The sequence below is a fragment of the Pleuronectes platessa genome, chromosome 5, assembly GCF_947347685.1.
Source record: "Pleuronectes platessa chromosome 5, fPlePla1.1, whole genome shotgun sequence".
In the NCBI taxonomy this organism is placed as follows: Eukaryota; Metazoa; Chordata; class Actinopteri; order Pleuronectiformes; family Pleuronectidae; genus Pleuronectes; species Pleuronectes platessa.
In genome coordinates, this window is record NC_070630.1 from 15,628,355 (window position 1) to 15,651,551 (window position 23,197).

Sequence of the window (23,197 nt, forward strand, 5' to 3'; positions counted from 1 at the left end):
TGTCATGTTCTGTTGTTGGTCTGTGTTAATATATACACTGTCTTTTTTATTGTTTGTGAGTTGGACGCGGTGTGCAGTGCCTTTTATAAACAGTCTATGGTGAAGAAGGAAGTTAGAAAGCCTGCCCATCCTGGTTTATATGTAATGAAGATTGTAATCGCAATGTTTTCATACAATGGAACATAATTTACTTTATTACTGTTCACAGGGCTGTTTTGTGTATACATTTGAATGATTTACTGATATGCTCTCATTTTTTTTCATGTATTGAATATCAGCTACTTCAGAGGTCTATTAAGACAAAACCTTCAGACCCAAGTTCACAACTTTTCAAAATAAAACCTCTTTAATTCACCTTGATATAAAGCATTGGAGCAACAAAACAAATGTTGTGCTTTTACTTTGAAGACAAGTTGCTAAAGTGATTCCATGAAAGTTGTTTTCTTGATGCAGATCCGCACCCACAGCCCCCCCGTTAATGTCTGATATGGTTATATGAAATACTTTAAATGATTTTGTGGCGATTTTGGCCCACGGCCTGACGTAGTTACCGTCCACTGCTGTAGTTTATTTGAGGACATAGAAGAAGAAGACATGTTCAACTCGGTCAACAGACTGCTGGCCTACTGCCCCATCCCCACTGACTGTTACAGACTCCCCTGTTTATTCACATATTATTATTATTATTATTATTGTTGAACATATCCTGTGTCCAAATGGCATAAAATTAGACACTGCTCCACCTCTGTCCATTGCCTATACACATGCCAAGTGTGAGGTCTCTTAAATGAACGGTTCATGAGATATGTGTTGCACATACAGAATAAGTAGGTAGATTAAAGCCTGGTAGAAACACTTGGTATAAAGTCTCTCCAGGCTCCTGTTTCAGCTTTCTGTTGGATCTCAGAAACTCCTAAATACTTTCTCGGCGTGTTGTTACAGTAAAAAGTCATCTACTACATTTTCTGGCACTTATAGCGTCCTCATAAATTCAGTATCCTACCGAGAGCGCTTGTGAAACCTGCCCACACTGTGTAAGTGCATTCCTCTCCCCTCGTTACTAGGTGTTGTTGAGCTCAGTTTGTCTCTGTCCGTCTTTCTGTCCTTTCAATCAATCCATCGATCGATCACAGTTTTTCAGCCAGAGGAGAAGGAGAATTTTAAAGGCAGTATCATTTTATTCCCAGGCTGTGTGATTATTCTTTTTTTACAAGCTTAGAGACTTAGGTTTGACAAAGAGTCCTGTTTCTGATTTTGTACACATTTGACTTATTCAGTTTATTAGGTTTTTATTCGGCCCTAAAACGCTGCAAGAGAGCTGTTCCTGAATCATTTGGACTTTTGTTCAACTGTTATCACAACAGTGATCCAATGTTACCGGGGTTAAAACCTTGTATAAGGAATAAACAAGAGAACATGTCGCATTTACAGGACTGTTTTCCATCCACTTTATCTTTCTTCTTATCCTGTCTTTTAAGGCTAACGGGGGGGATATTCTGTATCACAGCTGAGCAGGTTTTCTATACTCCAGAAACAGTTTATAGTCAATTGGGGAAAGAAGTTTATATTTTCTCAGTTTTGCAGAGAGCAAGCTGCATGTGTTAGTATTTAATGTTGTTTGTCGTGCTTTAGAAGTAAAATAAATTGCCTGGAAGTGTAAAACCAACAAGAGTCAAATTACAAAATATACCCTCTTTCTCAACCAAAACACATGTAGTGAAGCAATACTGGTAATACAAACTTTTCCATAACACAACACTGCTCCCATTTTCAGTCGGGGAGAATTAACTAGTTTTTTGTACAAAAGAGCAACTTGTTGGTTTAATCTTATCATTTCTTTTTTTGTAGTTTGATGTCTGCATGGATCACCACCCCAGACATTATGATGTAATCATCTTTCTGTCTTCTGTGTCGTCTCCTCTCTCCAGACTCATGCTCACAGCTCGTTGGTCTACCTCGTGTCCCTGCTGGGCAGCATGGAGCACAGCTTCCACCACACCCTGCTGCTGGAGATCAGAGCTCTGACTGACCGTCACCCCTCTTTACTGGGAGGCTGCGGGAAAGACATCTACAGGATGAGCAACTCCTTCACCGCCATAGCCAGACTGTTGGGGAGGCGGCTGGAGGAGAGCGTGGTGATGCGTTGCAGGTTGGGAAAGTAAAGCTCATTTAATCATTTAATCCAATAGACAGGTATCTAATGACTGGTGTTGTCTTGAATTTTCAAGTTTGAAAGTTATTGAGCTTGTTTAACACGCATCCTCAGCAGAGGTTCACACTGCAATTAAACCTGAAGCAGACAGTCGCACAACACCAAGAAAGTTATATAAATAAGGCCAGGTTTAGTTAAATCTCCGATTTGGCATCGTCCACATTCCTCTCTTTATCCAGAGCTTATAGTTTTACTCCTAATATAAGTCCTTCACAGCAGGCTATGGTTTCAGGCGGCACGGTGAGCCAGTGGTTAGCACTGTTGCCCTGGTCGATCCCAGTTTGGCAAAGGTCTTTCCGTGTGGAGTTTTCACGTTTTCCTTGTGTCTGCGTGGGTTTTCTCCGATTTCTTCCCACAATCCAAAGACAGGCAACTTGGGGTTAAGTTAATTCTAAATTGTGAGTGCGAGTGTGACTAGTTGTTTGTGTATGTACAGTATGTTGGTCCTGTGATACGCTGGCGACCGTGTACAGCGCCTCTTACCCAATATCAACTGGGATTGTCTCCAGCTCCCCCCACCAACCCTCAAATGATAATCAGTATAGATTGCACTTTGAAACACATTGCATCTGTCTCCAAAAAAGACTGATTCATCTTCGTGTCACAGCGAGAAGTCAAAGGTTTGGAAACTTGTTTGAAACTTGTTAAAATCCAAGTCAATACACACATTAACCCCACACATTTAACTGATCTGGGTTATTTTTTTACTTATAAACATAAAAATCTTCCTGCTGCTTCATATCTGATTCTGTCCCAACTGACTTCCATACGTCACAATAAACTGAAGCCATAAAACTTGTTTCGAAAACACATGTGGAGATGGCATAAGCATATGTTTGAGCTTGTGTGCGTTTGTTTGCGTGTTAATGTGCACAAGTTGAACGGGATTCATTTGGCTAAACTGTGGGAATGACACACAACAGCTTTTCCCGGAAACGAGAACATTGTGTGGAGGATTGGCGGCTTCCAGAAGGCTTTGCTTGGGGTCCTCTTGAAGAAAGACCGAGGGAACGAGGGATCGAGAGAGGCAGGATGGTTTATTAGTGAAAGGGGGTGGGGGTGTGGGGGGGGAGATGGTGAGGACAGAAGAAAAGCAACAATGGGACAAGTCCTCTGTTTTCAAACAAGGGAAAAGTATGATGGGGTTATAAAGGCCGCTTGTGTGAGGGACAAAAATAGAGAGAGAGAGAGAAAGAGAGAGAAAGACGGAGGGAATTGTTAAGTTGGAGAGCAAATGGGAGGAAACATTCATGTGAGGGACTAAGAAAAACAAAGCTGGAAAGAGAGGGGAGAAGGTGAGATGTAGCCAGCACGAGAGGGAGAAAGGGGGCCGCAGCGGGTGAGAGATACAGAAATAAAGCCTGTTGTTGTGAGAAAGAGATCAGAATGGGATCAACTGGGAGAGTGAGGAGGCTGAAATCCAACCAAACGTGTCTGTCAGGCTCCATCTCACGTGCCCGCCAACCCTTTCTGTTTGTGTTTCATGCGTTACAGGCTGGACGAAGCGTGTCTGCCATCTCCCTGTGCATCGGTTCCAGGGGGAGGAGGAGGTGGGGGAGGGCGGGGGGCGGAACAGCAGCTTCAGGTGAAGATCCAGGCCTTCGAGGAGAAGATGGGGGAAGCTAGGGCAGAGGAGGAGCTGGAGGAGGAGTCCCCTGCCTCCCTGCGACGCTACAGCCTGAGCCAAGCCGTCAGGGAGGAGAGACGAGAGATGAGATTCAACAGGTCGGTTGGTTTGTGTCATTTACACGGCCCTGCTGAGAACTGCTTGAAACAAACATATCCTGCTTTTGCAATATTTCTCTTTCTCTAGTGTGTTATAAATGTTTCCTGTCTATGTAAAAGTCTGTAATAATAAAACAAAGTCCCAAAACTCACGCAGAAACCTCCCGAAACTCCTGGTTAAAAGCCGGATGATATTTGAGGTAGCTACAGTAGCTTTCTTCCAAGAAGAAAGCTACTGTAGCTACTGTAAGCTACTTGTTCACTGGAGTGAACAAACCTTTCGGTGTAATTTACATCATTAACAATATGGACGAAGCTGTAAGGGCAAGGACAGCAGTGATTTCACATCAGACACCTTAAGAGAGTAAATGTTGTCTTCATTGTAACAAAGTCACTGTCAATAATATCTATTCATAGATTTTTGCCTCAGTGGTTTCCAGACAGAACCCTTGAACCAACCAATCTGCACTACATGGTGTCACAACCCACAGATCTCAGTGTTGGTGAAGGCAGACAGACTTTGAGTTGTTCATGGTCAACGCTGTGGGATTAACCTACTGTCTCGTTCCTCCTTCAGGTCAAAGAGCTTGGCCCTCCACGCTGTGCACTCACGCTCCATCAACTCAGACGCCGGGGTCGACGGTGATGGAGTGGAGCTAAGTCCGGACAACATCTCTCCCAATACCTTGACTAATCAGCAAACAGGAAACCAGGAGGCGCCACCTACCGACAGGAAGCGGACCGCTGAAGGCTCCGTGCCCGTCCCCCCCGCGGTGGAGAGAGGGGTCAGAGAGGCAGGGAAAGGTGAAGTCAGAGAGGAGGATGGAAAGATGGAGGAGCAGGACGAAGCAGACAGACTCTTTGTCCATTTAAGAGACAACATGGAGACGATCAGTGCGTTCTGTAGAGACGTGGTGCGGCAGATCCCAGCACCAGAGCAGTGTGTGATAGAAGGTAATGACCGCAGCTTTGTCGTCTTTGAGAACTGTGTTGAAATTCATTAGATGATTTGATGATCCAGGGTGGATGATCAAGGATTACCTGATTAGATTTATGGTGGTCAAAGGTCAAAGGTCAAATGTCAAAGTGACATCACAATGCAAATGTTTTGCCTCATGAAGGTGAGATCTCTGAGACACCATGAAGGAATCCTTTCACAGCTTATGTTTATTGGAAGGAAGGAACGTGTCACTCAGTACAGCAGTGTGACTCACCAATGTGTTTTTAATAGTTTATACATAAGTTGTTGGAGCTTGAGTACACATCACTATATCAGAATTTACATCCATCAACAGTTTAGACTTTTGGGATAGAATTGTGCTGCAGACCCGGTCAACTTGTACATTTGACGTGGAGTAAGAGAATGTGCTATAATGTGAAGACTGTGAGTCAAACCCTATGGGGCATTGTCATGGAACTCATTTGTTAATGAAAAGATTAATCAAGGTATAGAGGCGTTTAATTGTTTTGAGGTGGGCAGGGTTGTTGGAGTCAGTTACTTCTATACAGCACAGCAAGGTCCACAGCAGAAACAGATGGACATCATGTACAGACGTGTATATGGGTGCAGTTTTGTCAGCACTCACTTTCATAGCAGTAAACGCAGACAAAAGGTCAGGCAGTTTATTTGAAGAACTATGAAATAAAAAACCTCTTACGTCTCTTAACTAATCTAATCTAATCCATTTTCTAAAACGCTGTAATACACTTTCACATTTCCCCCTCTCCATCTCCTCATATTCAGGGATTTGATGTTTTATTTTTATTCACGTCTAATGATTTTTCCGCTTATTTTAAGTTTCTCAATTTGATTTGCTTATTTTAGGTAAAGATGTTATAACTATATCCAGCAACGCCTGTCAGCACATTTTTTATATATATTTATTTTTAACCATATTGAACAACTCCATCCAGCCACTCCCAAACCCTTGTTCAGCTCAATTTCACCTCCACTAAATATGTAACCAAGCAAATGTACTGTGTTACTATACCTAAGTAAACTTTTCATATATTTGTACTGTAACTAAGTAGATTCATTTTGGGGTACTCTTCCACGATATCTTTAAAATGCTCTTCATTCACAACTTTTTGACGTAATCAAATGAGAGACAAGACTTTATCAGAGCGCAGCTACATAGACTGTGATCTGAAATGGATTCAGAGGAGGCCACCACTGAGCCTTTGAGATAATGACTATTGCATTCACCACTGTGAAGTACTTGCCAAATAGGCTGCATTTGGCAAGTACTTATTAGTAGATTTAAAAGCAAGTACATACTTTTGCTCAATATTTTACCTGAGTAAAATTACTAATTTACTTCCTACACCACTGTCTGCAGCAAGAATTCTGATGCAGATGTTCACAAGCACCAATTCAACAATACACAACAGTGCAAACTGGACGACACAAACACACATGCACAATTCATTCCTCATCTCCCAATTGGTGCTTTGCCCCTAAATGAGAATCAACCCCAAGACAATCGGGATAATATGATGTCACATGCGGTCTCCAGTAGATGATGTCATCACACCGCTGGCTGACTTACACTTGAGCCGCTGACCCTTCTTCTCCTCGAGGATTACACAGACGAGTGCACATGCGCATATTTACTCAACCTTGTGCTAATGAGTGAAACAGTATAAACACGTGCATATTGTAGCTCATACGTGTGTGCAGATGTTTGAGTTCATCATTAAGATCTGACAGTGTTGAGTAATGGATGTGTCATGATACTGTATGTTACATCTTTCATGTGAACCCTGTTATGGATCTCGACAGATGAGGACGGAACAGATCTATCCAACAGATATATTATACACAGTGTTATATCACTCACTCTGTTGAGAGATCAAATATGTTTTGGAACCAGATGTTTTCTTTGACATTTGAGACTAATTTTGTAGAATAACAAATGAAGGTGGAGATTTTCTGTAAATTATTCTGATCCAAAGTGGGTTTCATTTTTCATCCAAACTTGTAACAGTTTTCACAGTGAACTGAGGTGACGATGATTCCAGTTTTAAAAGGAAAAGCTTTTTTCCTGTAACCATTTTGGAAATCCCTCAGGGAGAAGACTGAGATCATGCATCCCTCTGGTAGATAAACAGCTATTGCAAGTAGCCCGTTTGCTTAGCTTTGCAAAAAAACAACAACACAACAATGGTAACAGGGGGAAACAGCTTGCCAGGCTGAACTGAGGTTGGATGTGGACATTGTCAACCTCCTGAGATTTGAGTCCCATCAATCCTCTTGTCCAAACTTCAGCCAGAAAGTGAACACCAACAGTGTTACCAAAAGTATCTAATTGTTTCTTTAAAAAATATACTTTTGTTTCAGAATTGTTATCAAAATCAGGGAAATCAGAGACAATTTAGAAAAAATGCTCTACCTTGCAATGTAAATGAAAGTGGATAAAAAATCCTAGATCCGCCCTCTGATCCGTTCACCAAGCTACGTGGTAATTGGTCCAATAGTATTTACTTACAAAGAAGCCAACGAACAAAGGGATCATAAAGACATTTTTTTATTTAAAAGAGTATGGTTCAAGTAATTTCTACAGTTGTAAATCCAGATTGTTTCAATAATAATTAACATGATACTTCTTTCTGATCTAGCAGAGGATTTCCATGTGAACCACAGGCGCTATTTCTTCTCCCTGGCAAAGAGGCGGAAGTTAGCGGGGGCGTGATGGGAAGAGAAGATGTTTTTCTGATGGTTACGAGAGGCATTGCCCTTGAATGAATCACGCAATGTTACACAAGTCCATATGTGCAAGATATACAAAGACACATTGCAAAAAGAGAAACAGCTAAGACAGAGCTCGAGCTTCACGTTTCAGTGCAACTTTAGAGCAACATGTTAAAATGTATAATTTCATAATTTTTGTGTGACAGATTCAAATCGAGGCTGTGTGGCCAAGCTGTCGTTCTCCTGTCCTCTGAAGGGCCACTACTGCCTGTACACCAAGTCCTGCTTCAACCTGACCAGCCGACAGCCGCATCTCTGGATCCGCATGATGCTGCTGCATCTACAGGTGCATCCACGTATTCAGCTTACAAAGCATAAGTGGAGGTGTCTCAGCAGAGTAACACAGAGAGACACATACAGACAGAGAGCTGCCACCAGTGTCTGTGCATGAGAGAAGCCAGGCGGATTTTTGAGTTTGAGTGTTACATTATTTTTGTCGTACTGATTTCTGTTAATAAATGTATGCTGCCGGTGAGATCCACAGTGGCAGAGGACTTTGCCACTGTGGGTCTCCCATCTCTGTCTGTCCCCCTGTGGCTCTCCCGTTCTGATCAACCACCTCCATAGAATACAATACAGTATGTTACCTACAACTGTCTAGCTTTCCTTGCCAACGCATTGAAATGTTCCGTACTGTCTATCATACTCCTTTTTAGATAGTTACTAAATAACTACAGTGGCACTCAGTAGAGGGCATACCTCCTCCAAAGCCCAAAACCCCTTAAATTCAATTAAGCTGCACAAAATTTCACACTCATAGATATCACTTCCCTAAATATGTCTTTTTGTTTAAATCAAAATCGATGTCATCAACATTCCCCAGGAAAACAATGTCAATGTTGAAATACATGAAAAACTATTCTTGGATCCACATAAACATTTCCCTGACCCGTGGTAACCCGTTCAGTTGGTTTTTAGTAACCTTGCTTACATACAAACCAATAAACTAAGGGGCAGGGATGAAAACATTGTAATGCCAGCTAGGGAAAGAGGAAGGAGCGGATGACACACACACACAAACACACACTTTCTCCATCTTGTCCTCATTTCCCCTCCTACACTGTCATTGTAATATTTATGGTGTTATTGTGGTAATATTTTTGTTTTCCCTCTCCACCAGAGTAAGTCGAGTGTCCCTCTGTGCTCCAGGGACGAGTGCGTCCAGAGACTGGCTTCACTTTGGGGGAAGACACAGTTGAAGGGGGCTCACAGTTTCCCCATGGCTATGACACAGCACAGCACCCTGCACAGGAAGGTACAGGACCAGTGTGTGTGTGTGTCTGTGTGTGTGTGTGTGTGTGTGTGTGTGTGTGTGTGTGTGTGTGTGTGTGTGTGTGTGTGTGTGTGTGTGTATCTGTCTCCCGCAGAGGGGATGAAGTCATCGGTGCTGAAAAAAGAAAAAGAGAACTCCAACAAAGGAGAGTTTCCAAGTTCAACATCCACTTTGTGTAAATATGCAAAACTCTAACTGGACATTTTTGTATACAAGGCCTCTGCTCACCCTGACTCTTCATCATGTCTGTTTGTGTGTGGTGTGTGTGTGTGTGTGTGTGTGTGTGTGTGTGAGTGTGTGTGGTATGTAGGTGTGGATATACGATGACACGTGTGCCTATTTCAGTGTGTTTTTGTAAATGCGTGGATGTGGGTGGTTTTTCACGTGCCGCCCCTTCACAATGTGACAAGCTAAGTGGTTGCTGGGTTATTAGACCCGCAAAGATAATACAGCTGTCTATTGTCTTTCTTTAAAAAAGGTGTATCGTAGCTTCAATGATCTATGGTTACCATATGGGCCCTGAACATAAAAAACACACACATTCAGGCTCGTTCACATAGAACCAAACGCACACATCTTACGAAGATGATAATGATCCTACTTATGCAGTATGTGTAGATGTGTACGGTTTGTATCCCTCTGCCAAATGGAAATGACTCAAAGTGTGTGACGTCTAATGGCTCAAACATTATCGTAAACATCTGTTAAACGTTAAATCCATCAGTTAGGTCGAGTTAGTGCTAATGTCAGCTTGGTCTCTGCTGCATCTTAGAATAGTTCAATTGGAATATTTGGATTTAAACAGTCTATGATATGTTAAACTATTATGTCAAAGGTCTTAATACATTACAAGTAATATGTTACATTTCATTTAATGCTAATACCATAAGACTTACAGACTTACAGCAAATATTTATTTCATGTATATGTACTTATCCATGAGTTGTGGTTCTTTATCAGCTATATAGATATATCATTAAAAGTATAAAGTTTACAAACCCCCTGGTCAAGATTTATCTCAGTACACCTGGCTTGGCCTTAACAAAGACTGAATATCTACCGTCTGCCTCTAGTTTGAGAGATAACAGGGAGTTTCAAGGCTTATTCTCTATAAAGCTACTTCACCTTATCTTCAACTATAGTAAAGTTTGTTAGTGGAGTGTGGAGTTGTAGTAGATTGTTTAGAATATAGTTGCATCATCACATTATCAACACACAATCACATTTTTGTGGAACATTGGTTTATTCTAGATAAACAGTGTTGGGATGATGCAATAGTCAAATAATTTTTCTGTGTTATAACACCCTGCTACATTTTATTTCTAAACCTCAACTGACCTGCTCAACAGGATATATATATGTTTTTAACTCTAGCAGTGTCAAGTTTATATAAAAACTTAAAAGATTTGTGGACCGTGTGTTATGTTTACAGCCACTGAAGAGGAATACATCTCACTCATGTAGGATGTAGTCATTGCTAGTGCTACCAGCAGCTCCGTGTGTGAGGCACAAATTGGGGCAAAAACACAAAAGCTTTGCACAGGCAGTGTTTTTGAACATTCTTAGGAATTATTAAAGCTTTTCCCCAAAGTCAAAGAAATAATATTATTGTTAATTCAGTGGACGAGCAGAGCAGACGTTTTTCCTCTGCCAAGGAGATTCTATTTTTGTCTGTTTTGTTTTTTTCCAGTAGTATTTACCAAAAACGACTCATCCAATTTCCATGAAATGTTTTGGAGGTGTGGGGCATGATCCAAGGAAGAACCCATGACCCATTTTCAGTGCAAGTCTGTATCAGGGGGCAGATCCAGGAATTTCACTTTCTGTAACATGCTCAACAGGACTTTTTCAACGTTTTCATTGATTTATAAAAACATATTTCTTGGAGCTTGAAGAACAAAACAGGCATGTTTAGGGGACTGATATTTATGAATGAATAAAACACGCCTTCAGATAAACACAAACAAATTATTTTTCTTCAGCCGTCTCCATCTGAATAGTTAATATATTAAATGATGCTGTGTACTAAAAGAGCAGTATATAAAGACTGTAAAGATCAGTCACATATAACCAGTCGTCTTAATTAAGTCCGTTTCGGGACCATGATCCCTTAAACCTGTCAAGTACGGACTAACAGAAAGGACTTTTAACGTCTCTTTTTCCTTTAAAAAAACATAAGTTTGGTCTCATTTTCCAGGGAGCACAGAGAAAAACCACAGAACAAAGAGGATGAGATTTAACAGGAGCGAGGGAAGAAGAAGGTCACAACCTTTCCCTCCATCCATATGCACCGCATTTCCTCTCTGCTTTCTTGCTCTCTCCCACCACCAGACCTCCAGCTTCACTCCAGCTGCACCGTCAGCCAATCAGAAACACATGTAGTGGAAGGCGAGGAAAGAAGAGATGCGAAAGGTGGAAGGCTATAACGTATATGAGTCTGAAAAGGTTACCAATTATATCTGTACTGACAGGGAGATTTAAAGGGAGCCTACAGGGGCTTTATGGGGCTTCAGAAGTTTAAGAGCGACTCATATTTGGCCTCTGAGAGTTCTGTTTAGTAGTTTTATGACCCAGAGATAATAGAAAGCTGGTGTGAGGGGAGATAAGAGGGATGAGGGAGGCAAAGACTGCAGGACAGAGATGGATGGAAGGACAGAAAGCATGAAATACTGTGAGATACTGAGGATAAAAAGGTTGATAGAGATACAGTGTCAATAAACAGTTATAGGTTTGAGGGATAATAAAAAAAGAGCTGGAGAGTCTGTCAGGGGTTAAGAGATGAAAACAAAGATCTGCAGAGCTGAATCATTTTCATGTTTTGAATCACAGTAAAAAGGAGATTAATGGTAAAATGGAAAAGATTGGAAGCACAAACATGCAGATATAGAGTGATAAAGATACAGGGTGAAACTAGAAAGCACTCAAAATAGAACGCATACCTCTGCCCAGGCCCAGCAGTCCCCTTAAATTCAATCAAGCTGCACCGATTTTCACAGACTTTCACAGATCATGCCCGATTTTCATCTAGAGTCAAGCGTTATTCCCTGGGGAATTGGTGAAAATGTCGAAACACTCTGTCTCACGATGTTAAGGAAAGTGAAAAAAAACATCCTGACCCGCCCCCTGATCCGGATCAGAATGAGACTTCCCTGACACATTCCACATCCTTCCACTAAGTCTCATGGTCAATCATCCAGTGGTTATTGTATAGTCCTGATAAATAATAGACAAAGAAACAAGATGACAAAAAAGGGAGAGAAAAGTCTCAACCCTCACACTGGACTCACACTTTGCAGGTGGTAGTTGAAATGCAAGTCATTCAATTTGAATGGGGTGACCTCGTTGTCAGACTGCATTGTGTCTCTGTTGTGTCATGTGAGGTATGGTTGAAGTTGAGCGGAACTCAACTTTCCATGTGGCAACAGAAGGTTGACACATAGGTATAGCTCAAGAAAGAACCATTTCAAGTTATGTGCGGGTCCAGGATTTTCATTTCTGTTTCTTTAACAATGAGAGATTTTTTTCAACATTTTTGTTGTGTGTGCTTTTTGTTCTAGATCCAAATAAGATCTGGAGCTAGTGAACTTAAGTTAAATTTTATAAGGGACTGGTGGTCCTCGGCGGAAGTGTTGATCTCTGTGTGCCCTGGTAGTTAGGATGATCGCAGCAGCAACAAGCATAGGACACATCCACCATCATGTGTTTACACAACACGCAACCTGGAGGAATGAAAAATACGATCCGATAGTCAGATTTTGAGATTAGCTTTGGTAAAAGGAGGAAGCCGAACACGTGTAAACAACACATAGGAAGATTGGGAAATTGTAGAATAAAATGGACGAACATAGAGTCTTGAGTAACTGTTGCAGAAAAGAGGATGTAGTGCGAGAGAGGAGGAAGTGAAAAAGGAAAAGAAGGAAGACCTGGTGCGAGATATGATTGGGGACTGAGCTAAAGTGGAAGCCTGACACTGAGGAGATACTTCACAAGTATTGTTTCACCTTTGTTCCTCCAAGTGAGAGCATTTGTTTATACAACTGTGGTGGAGATAAAGTTTGCTGGAGGAGGATGGAGGAAGAGGAGGACGGAGGAAGGCTTAAAAAATCAAGAGAGTAAAGCTGAGGCTGAGATAAGATAAAGACTTTACGGGGCAGGAAGGAAAGAAGAAAGCGAGACATCTTAGCTACAAGAAAGACAGACATAAATAATGAATAAATCTTCACTTATGCGGATGTCCATATCCATCTTCATCCATCTCATCTCCACCCCCACCCCCCCTCCCCTTCACACACTCCCCTTTCTCATCCACTCACCTTTCTCCTGGTCTACCCTCCCACTGTCTATCTTCCTGCCTCCACCTCCTGCTGTCTCTCTGCCCGCCTGCTCCTCCTCCTCTTCCTCCTCCTCCTCCTCGACCTCCTCTCCTCCTTTTCTTCCCCCCTCCTCAGTCGTGAGCAGCTCTTGCATCTTGATCAAATTATAATTACGATCAAAAAACAGTGATAGAGGGAGTTGTAGCGAGAGAACGTGGGGGGCGTATATAGGGGTTACGTGAGGATAGACGGATTATTTTCTGTTTGCTGAATCCACGTCTCTGGTCCTGATCAATCTAACATGGGCTTGTGTTTTTCCACATTGGCCTGTTGCTCGGTTTCTAATTTATCGCTCTAAACACGGCTTCTTTTCAAACCCTACACAGTTTATTCAAACCATACACAAGTCGTTCACCCTGTGCATTATGGGCTGTCAGCTATACAGTGTGGTGAGCCTGGCGCCACACAGACAGTGGCTGCAGGATTTCTGGTAAAGGACCCCTGAAACAAATGTGTGTTATCTTTCTAATTTTTCCTTACTCAGATGTGGGTTCTGCATTCACTGCTTCACATTGTCGCTTAACAGCTGACTAACAGCTACTAAGTCAAAGTCTCAAATTTTAAATCCAGCTTGAGTAGAAAAAAGTATTAGTGGATTTATTATAGTACTTCTATAAAGTTGTTGGGCTTGTTAGAAGTTGTTACTTGAAAAGGTTTGCAAACTTATTTCCTCAAATTAGCCCCTCTTTTTAGCCCCTGTCTGAAACACTTGGTTTTAGCTCATGGCTCTTTACGTGATATGATAAAAAAAAAAAATTGCCTTTAGGTTCAGCTACACCAAAACAAAGTCACTTCCCAGAATGCAACTTGACAGCAGATTTTCAACATTCCCCCTCTGTCTGATAAATGCCTTTTTCTATTCCCTCAAATTGAACGGAGCATTTGGATCATTAACAGACTTTGGAAAACTCCTCTCAAAGTGAAATGAATACAAAAACCATGTTGCTGTAGTTGGCGTGAATTCCTTATAAACTCGTTATATCCCTCTTATGTAAAATACAAATTATAACTGTCACATAAATGTAGAGAGGCAACAAGTACATTTCCATGTAAACTGTAGTGTCAGACAAGTATAATTTCAGTACTTGAGTAAATGCACCACTAGAATAATTCATTGCCTCTCTCTCTTTCCAACCTTTTTCTGATCCATCTCTCCTCTACTTTCTCTAGTTGTCTTTTCTCAATCTATCTTCATTTCTATCTCATATCGGCTGTATTGCCCAATAATCACAAACAGGTTTTTCTCTCTCTTGCAACATGTATCTTCTGAAAGGCCGCTCTGTCCCTTTCTCGTCATAATGTCCCTCCCATCTGGTAATGATTATATCTATAAAACTTCCCTCTGTTCCTCAAAGTTACATATTTAGAAGTTTTTCTGATTTCTCAATTTTTCTTAAAATAGCTTGGATGTAACTTCATATTCAAATATTTATAAATATGCAAACCAACCCAGCATCTATCTCAGCCTCCCTCAACTACTCCCCTGTAGCTTCAACTAAACCAACTCACAAAACACTTTGCTTGTGTACTGTTCGCTCTAGATGAGAATCAGGCAACATTGATTATGAGCCTGTGAATCGACTACTATCTAACAGATTATAAATTGATGCTAATGTCAGATAAACCTTGGTCTTGATCAGCATCTCTGATTTAGATCTTATCTTATACTTTATACAACGATGGACGGTGAAGCCTACACTTCTCCATCACCTAGGCGTTTGTGTCCAGGATTTGTTGGCTTCATTTCTGGATAGTGGGAGGAAGTAGAGAAATGTCATCCATTTTTATATACAGCCACTGATAAATACAGCTAATTCACTTCACCTTCTCCTCTAATACCAATCATGATGCCTCCATTGAAACAAGAGGTATCGGAGGTATGCTATGGTGAAATTACAGGATTGTTTCATTAAGTATGTAACAAATGAAACCTGCAGTTCCAAAGTGGAAATCAACCAATGTATTATTAATCTTATTTTGTTAATGATATTTCTTGTATCATATAAAAACACCATAGGGGCATGTTACAAAGGTTAGAAACTTGATCTTCATTGGAGGAGGTTGTTAACGTTCATGTAAACCCACAGATGGTCGTCAGCCTCAGCCTCACATGGTCCTGATTTATCGGTATCCTCAGGCAGAGCTCCTTCGCCTCAATTATTTAAGTTGTAACAACACAATCAGTCTTTCAATCAGTGTGTGTGTGTGTGTGTATGTGTGTGTGTGCATGCTGGAATTTGTGTTTTATGTCCAGGTTTCATTGGTATGGGAAATGGGTAAATGGGAATACACCCTTAAAAACCAGCTTTCACATTTACATCCTTGCTCATTAACATCAAGGACACATGGGAAACAGGTCAAAAGGTCAAACACACAAGTGGCTCAGGCATTACAGCTACCTGTTTTTCTTACATTCATTTAGAGCGAGCTCCCTCAGGGCAGTTTCCTGTGGGTTTGATTTTGCAGTGAGAAATTCTCAGGTTCTTAAACGGATCATCCGAAAATGTGAAAGGACCACAGCGGGGTCAGGGTTAAGATAAATAATGAAGCGGCTGTTTACAGGATATCTAAACTGTGAACCACATTACAGCAACCACACAAAGGTATGTACTGTCGGTATTAGGTGAAGATATGGCTACAGAAGTGTAGGTAAATACATGAAGCACGTTCACAGGCATAAAACTGCTTCTTGTCATGGAGGACTATACAGTAATCCATCATCTCATTAAATGTTTCGGTCTTTCTCCAAACCATAAACATGAGAAAATGTTTTATCTCAAGGGTGTAAGTGTCACAAGTGTGTTTGTGTGTATTTCATGTGAAGTAAAGATCTGGCCATGTGTAGGAGTTCCTCAGAGATTTGTATTGAGGAGCTGTTGGATTCCATTTCTTTCTATTCTTACACACAGAGGAACAGTTGATGTTTTGTGTGATTGTGTTGGTCAGGCTCACAAATGGCTTTAATGTGTTTTATCTAATAACTATGAAGAATAGGATCAGGATTGGGTCTGATGCATCAGTGTCGTCTTTATAAAGGATACTTCGTGGTGTGGCACGACGATGCAGTGGTTAACACTGTCATCTTGGTTCAATTCTATTCAGAGCTTGCATGTTCTTTCCGTGTGTGCATTAGTTTCCTGCGGGTTCCCCCGACTTCCTCCCACAGTCCTATGATATGCAGATTGTGGTTAGGTTTATTGGATTGTTGTTTGTCTCTCTATGTTGACCCTGTGATTCGCTAGCGACCTGTCAAGGTTGTTTCATCTGGGTATATCACGTGTCAGAAACTCCCCTTGCACTTCTTTAAACCACTTGAAATGTTTTCTATTGCATAGCGTTTGGGTTGCAAGTTTTATTTTTACGATGATTTCAGTGGTATTAGCTCGGTGTATGTAGCGTAAGTGAAATCTGTGGTTGAGTTGCAGTGCCCACTGTAGCTTAACAGCTTAGATCTTGAGTAACCGTCTCTGTGACACCTCCTGCAGGTGTTCTGGCTTCTATGGTCTGCTTTCTGTCCTCTCCTTCCACACATCCTATCTCCTTTTCTCACCGCTCTGGATATGCGCCTTGATGAAGAGCTTCCATCTGTTGTGGTCTGTGGTAACATCCTCCCAGCCTCTGGAATGATGTTCTCTGCTTTCGGGTCTCACTTACAAACTTCCTTGTAACAAAGAGCAGGCCTTCCTGCAGCTCTGGAGCCCTATAACCTTAACTTGTTATATATGAGAGTGTGCAGATGTGTGGGATATTGGATCATGACTTCCCTCTAGGTATTATTTATCCTTTATTTAAGGGAAAGTCCCTTTGAGATGCACTAGCTCAAGGTGGACAGCAGGGAAGTAAAAAAGTTTAAAACAACCAGTTTTAAATAAACACACACACACATAATACAAAAACACAGCAAACGGATTAATAATAAAGAACATACATAGAAACATAGTAATTCAATGAATTGAATAGGCTTGCGTTAAAGCTATGACATTGTTCAATAAAAACGCAGTTTGAAAAAGATATGTAAAACTATGATACATCCTCGAACCGATTTAAATTGAATTATATTTCATCTGTTTTCTGTCTGTTCTCTTTTTCTTGTCCTCAGGACCTGGACAGTCTTCAGATCCAGCTGGATGAGGTGCGATTCTTCGACCTGTTCGGGTACAGTGAGGAGGAAGGAGGCTGGCTCTGCTTCATGTGTAACAACCCTGAGAAGGCCACAGGTACACACACATACCACGATAGTTGAGTAGAACCGTGTCGAGTGAACATGTTTAAACAAGTTGTTTGTGAAAAACAGGACGCCTCCACCAGCAGCTGTTATGGTTTGTATACATGAAAACAGATTCACAGGCACAAAGTGCGTATTACTGAGGAGCAGAGGAGTCTAGGGTTCAGTGGAAGCAGATCTGAGTGCTGAGATATTCAGGTGATCCTGAGCAGACACTGAATAAAGGGTTAGGGTACAGAGAAGGCATCAATCAACCAATAAATCAATCCGACTTTATTTGTACAGCACTTGTTATGTTTCCCCCTAAGAAATACAAAACCTGGTACACTCAGGCAACTGTTGGGGGGAACTAACAAAACAAAACTAGCAAAATGGTGGCAATGGTGGGAATAATATTCCAAACCGTCACCCATTAAATCTATCAAAAAGATAGAGCAGAAAAATAGGACCAATGGACTGAATAATAATGGGCAAACAACAATTAAGCAGAACCAAAGACCCCAAAACAACAACAGAGACTCAGAGAAGCAGCTGAAGGTGTTGTCCCTCTGACCGCAAACAACCAACTGCACAAGGAAACCAAACCTCCTTATAAACCCTCCAAGCCTCAGCCGATGTCTACCAGCCGAGGGAGACCCCACATATCTCCCAGTGCTCCTGACGAGCTGGGGAACCCGTGACCTGGATTCTGGTCTCCATACGAGTGCTTACAGAAGAAAAGCAATAAAGACAATACACACAACCCCATCCACACACAGAGCAAGACTGATTAACAGGAGCTGAGGAAACACTAATGCAAAAATCGTTAATTTGAAATGAGGAAATGATAAAGGTAGGATTACAAAGACAGATATCATGATGAAGATAAAAAAAATTACGATTCTTAATGAGGCGTGAAAAGGACAAAGATAAAATAATACAATACAAAAAGAGAAGTAAGTCATACCAGAGATTTAAAGTAGGGTTTTTAAAGTTGAAAATAAATAAATAAGTAGATACAATTTAGTCAACATATAAATATAACTAAATAATTTATCTTTAAAATGGTCTAAGATATATAAGTAAATAGAGAGATAAATAGATAAGTCAACACTTTTATTTTATTTTAAGCTTTAAAAAGACATTTATTCACGGTTTAGTGTGTAGAATTTAGTGACATCTATTGGTGAAGTTGCATGTTACAGCTGAACACCCGTCACCTCACTCTCCCCTTCCAAACATGGGAGAGAACCTGTGGCAGCCGTCAGTTGTCATTAATATTCAGAAGATGTTGAGTTTGTCCAGTTGGAGCTACTGTAAAAAGAAAAACATGGCAGCCTCCGTAGGGAGGACCCTCTCCTGGTGTAAATATAAAGTATTTAAATATAAAAAGCTCATTCTAGGGTAAAGAAAACAACGAGTACTTTATATTAAATTTCTGCCAATAGATCCCTTTCACCTAAATCTTACACACTGGACCTTTAACTCAAAGAGACACAAGCAAAGCAAGCATTAAGGTGTGATGACATTGTGGAGCAGTATGAAATAGAGGTGCTGAGTCAGTGCCTGTATAGTATATCAATATATCCAATATCAATAAATTCATGACCTGAAACAAAAATAAAATAAAATAATAATAAAACCAAGATGTAGAGAAAAAACTCAACTTGAAATCAAGACAGGAAGAGAGGATGGAAGGAATGGAGGGGTGAGCTGTAATTATCTTTTAAACTGGTGCCCTCCACCTTTGAAAAACAACTTGCACCCTCACGTATTAACAACCATCACATTACACACTTTAAATAACATACTGGCTTTGCTCCTGCAGCCCTTTGTTGCCTTGTGTTCCTCTGGGGTCTGACGTAAGAAACTGCTGCAGAGCTCCATGAGATGTTTTCCCTCAAAATAACTTCAAGGCAAATAATCTTTTCCCAGAACAGTGCAGGGAAACAGGGCAATGATCAGCTCTCGTTCAGTCTCTAGAGTGCACGAGTAGGAAGAGCCAGTGTAATCAGTCAGTCGCTGCCATCGTGACTCAGTCATGATGTGTTGACTTTGGACCAGTGACCGTCTTTGATGAGCAGCCTGTCCTGATGAAGTCACTCAAGGAAAAGTGTCCAAGTCTTTAAATCACTATTTTAGATTAGTGTGTGTGTGTGTGTGTGTGTGTGTGTGTGTGTGTGTGTGTGTGTGTGTGTGTGTGTGTGTGTGTGTGTGTGTGTGTGTGTGTGTGTGTGTGTGTGTGTGTGTGTGTGTGTGTGTGTGTGTGTGTGTGTGTGTTTGTGTGTGTGTGTGTGTGTGTGTAGTCCAGGTATTACTCATGTTTTTTACACAGTGACATTATGAGGACTTGTCTTCCTCGACAGCTCAGCTTCATCCTCTATTGAGCAAACTCCAAATGATGTCATAGTGCAAAATGGCAGCATTCGTATCCAGGATGTAATTTGACTTATTTCTGGAAAGGGGGAGTAAGTAAAGATGCATCGTTCATCTCTATACAGTCTTTCAAAGTTTCTTGCTCAGGCTTCTATTCATGATTTATTTAAGCTTCTCTCCTCTGCTGCTAATCTCTTCTCTATTGTTGCTCCACTCTGACGCCACACATATGACAAATCGTTTGTAGATGAGGGATGAGACAGTAAATTAGTCTTTACTGTAAATCAGTGAGAGACAGTTCCAGCCTTACAGAGCAAACAGTAGAGAAACAGGCTTTAAATCTATGGTCATCTCTCTGTCAGTCTCACATGGAAGCAGTTATTAGTTATTTATGAGGAGCCCAGTTTGTGGCACATGTGTTCTGCTGAGGAAATATGGAAGGAGACGAGGAGGGGGGGAAAAAGTAAAAGATGAGAGGGACTGCGGCTTTGGGGAAAGTGAAAATAAAGTCAGGTATCACTAATAAGTAGTTGGAGCCTTTCTACCGTACAGGAGCATGCTGTTGTTTGATGGCCAATAAGATACCAGCAGGTATTTCTATCAGTTACAACCAGAGGCAGGGAATTGTTTGCACGGGACGGAAACAGGCGGATGGGAGGCAGTTAAAGTTTACTGTGTGCATGTGGGTGTATGTTTTATTTCTGTTTATAAGCCCTGTAGGGAGAATGACCACATCACAGAGGTTTTAACTAAAGATCGTGTGTAAACATTTGGTGAAACATTTGGACATCTTAAGAAAACAAGGAATTTTATTTCTCACCTGGAACCCAGACCATTTGTTTTCACTCTGCCGCCGCTCTGATTCACACTGATTTATATCTGCTCTCAAACCAGTCGGGCAGATCACAACCATTCATCTCAAATGAGGTGGGTTTGACTCGAGGAATAACAAAGGAGAGCCACTGAATCATTTCGCCGAAGAAAAACAACAAAACAACTTTTGCTTTTCCCATTGTTATGATTGGTTGTTGTTGTGCTCGGTCACTGTTGAAGGCCCCCAATGCAAATCAAGAAGTTCGGGGAACATTTGTGAATTGCCTGCCAATGCCAGGCTATTTTACTTTGTTATAAAAGAAAATCGGTACAACATAGAAATAATAACACATGGACTGTGATACTTTATATAGATTCAACTTAGTTTTCCTGGACACAAATTTATATTTATAATCTCTAAAACACATTTTGTGGCCTTGCAAACATGTTTATCCTCCAAGCATGACAAGGAGGCTTGTGCCAATCCCAGCTGGCATTGGGTGAGAGAATCAGTTTTTCTCCTCTTCAACATCTTTTCCCACCTCTTGTTGTTGCATTTTTCTGTATTTGCATTTGCCTTCTCGTTCACATCGTCCAAAATAGACACAAAAATCAGTGACCAGTTGTTGAGTAAAAAACACTCAAAAAGGGAACTAAATACTCACTCTTTAATGATCATCAAGTATGAATGTATAGAGTGTTTTTTGCTCTGTACAATATGTGTATTTGTAAATGTATATAGTGTGTTATTATCGTGGCACAATCCACTTCTCAACACCACATTTACATGGTCCAAGTTCTAACTTGACACGGTTACATTAAAACTAAACTGGTGTAACGTAGGAACAGTTAAGAGTCCGGTGAAATGTTAGGTCCTGGTTGGAGAAACTCACTGTTGTTATTGATGTTTTGTTAAACTGCAGCATTAGTTGAAATCTTAAAATAAAATTAGGCCTCACTCCTGTAAGAGTATCCTAGTATTTACTGCTTGTATTTAAAAAGAAATCCTGATTGGATTGTCCCGGTAGCACTGGCTCTTCTCATCACAGCAACTTCAACTCGTTAAAACCATGTGTTTAGAATAAATTACACATTCATTTTTACAATCAATTTTATCATTATAAAACATCATGTTACAGAGTTGTATAATCGGTTTAATAAGCTCCATGTTGTTAGAAAGTAAAAATCATCTGAAAGTTACCACTGAGGACGACACTGCAGCTTCCCCTCGATTACGAATCGTCCGTCATCCAGAAGTTTACAAAACATTAAACAGATAAATATTACTGATTACCTCTTTAAAGGGCTGAGCTCACTTAATAATATAACAAAATAACACAGCAGAGTTTAGTTCACTTTTCAGTAATCAGAACCCAGGACGTCAGATGATGTGCGGAGTGATCTTCATACGGTTCATTTAGAAAGAAGCTGTCATTAAATTAGGTTCACAGCTTTTCATTTTCTCTTTCCTCTTTGTCATTGTCTCGTCATCCATGTCTTCAAACACACAAACAATCACACACAGAGAAGTAAACACACACACACACACACACACACACACCAGTGTGCCCAATCCGACAGTGCAGCCGCCAAATTAGAGCCATTGTTCCAGTCTAATCAGTGAGGGAGAGGAAGCCGGATGATTACCTCTCGTATTCACACAAGTCTCACTTCACCACAGGAGGATTTAGAGGGGAAAATGACTGTCCCACTGCGATTGTGTCATGTGTATGTTTGTGTGTGTGTGTGATGTGTGTGTGTGTATGTTTGAGTAAGTTGTTTTTGTGCTTGGGGATTCATGTGTTTACCAAAGCAATTGTGTCCTTGTGGCCTCAGATGCTCCTTCTGCGTGTCAGTCTATAAATGTAAAGGCTTACTGCTCCCTTTTACCAAAAACTCATCTTATTTTATTATATAGTATCTGAGGAAGTAAAATGTAGATATTGAGGTGCTCTCTCTCTCTCTCTCTCTCTCTCTCTCTCTCTCTCTCTCTCTCTCTCTCTATCATGAACCAGACTACACCTCAGACAAAATGTACTGATTCTATTACTACTACTAGGGACGAGACTAACATCTTGAAAGTTACAAACATGAGTCACATTCATCATTTGTCATCATGAACATCATTTGGTTATATATGATTGAGAATTTAAAAAGTGTCTGCCATAAATTTGTTATGGTATAGCAAAAGGCTGGACCTCCTGCAGAGGTGTAGTTTGCCTCCAGCCTTGACCGAGCGCTGTAGAGATCCTGCAGGTCTGACAAGTTATTATACAACAGAACCTGCGTCCATTTCATCAGATATTGGACAGAAACTGCTGCAAAATTCAAAGGGGTCATGTACACAGTCGTGCATGTCTCTCACCAAAATGAAAATGTCCATTAAAAAAAGCTCAATATGTCAAAGTTCTAAGATTTCCAACTGAACTCTGCCCAGTTATATTCCAGTGTCTTGGGTCACGCTTCATAA

At 40.9% G+C, this 23,197-nt stretch overlaps 1 protein-coding gene across 1 annotated transcript in view; it reads left to right on the top strand.

Annotated features, from left to right (window-relative positions):
- veph1 (ventricular zone expressed PH domain-containing 1) overlaps positions 1–23,197 on the top strand; it is an 84,693-nt gene that overhangs the window by 37,316 nt on the left and 24,180 nt on the right. The window contains exons 7-12 of the mRNA XM_053422993.1: positions 1,929–2,149; positions 3,707–3,937; positions 4,515–4,891; positions 7,835–7,974; positions 8,809–8,943; positions 17,434–17,551. Coding sequence (XP_053278968.1) covers positions 1,929–2,149; positions 3,707–3,937; positions 4,515–4,891; positions 7,835–7,974; positions 8,809–8,943; positions 17,434–17,551 — 1,222 coding nt within the window. The remainder of the gene's footprint in view (positions 1–1,928; positions 2,150–3,706; positions 3,938–4,514; positions 4,892–7,834; positions 7,975–8,808; positions 8,944–17,433; positions 17,552–23,197) is intronic.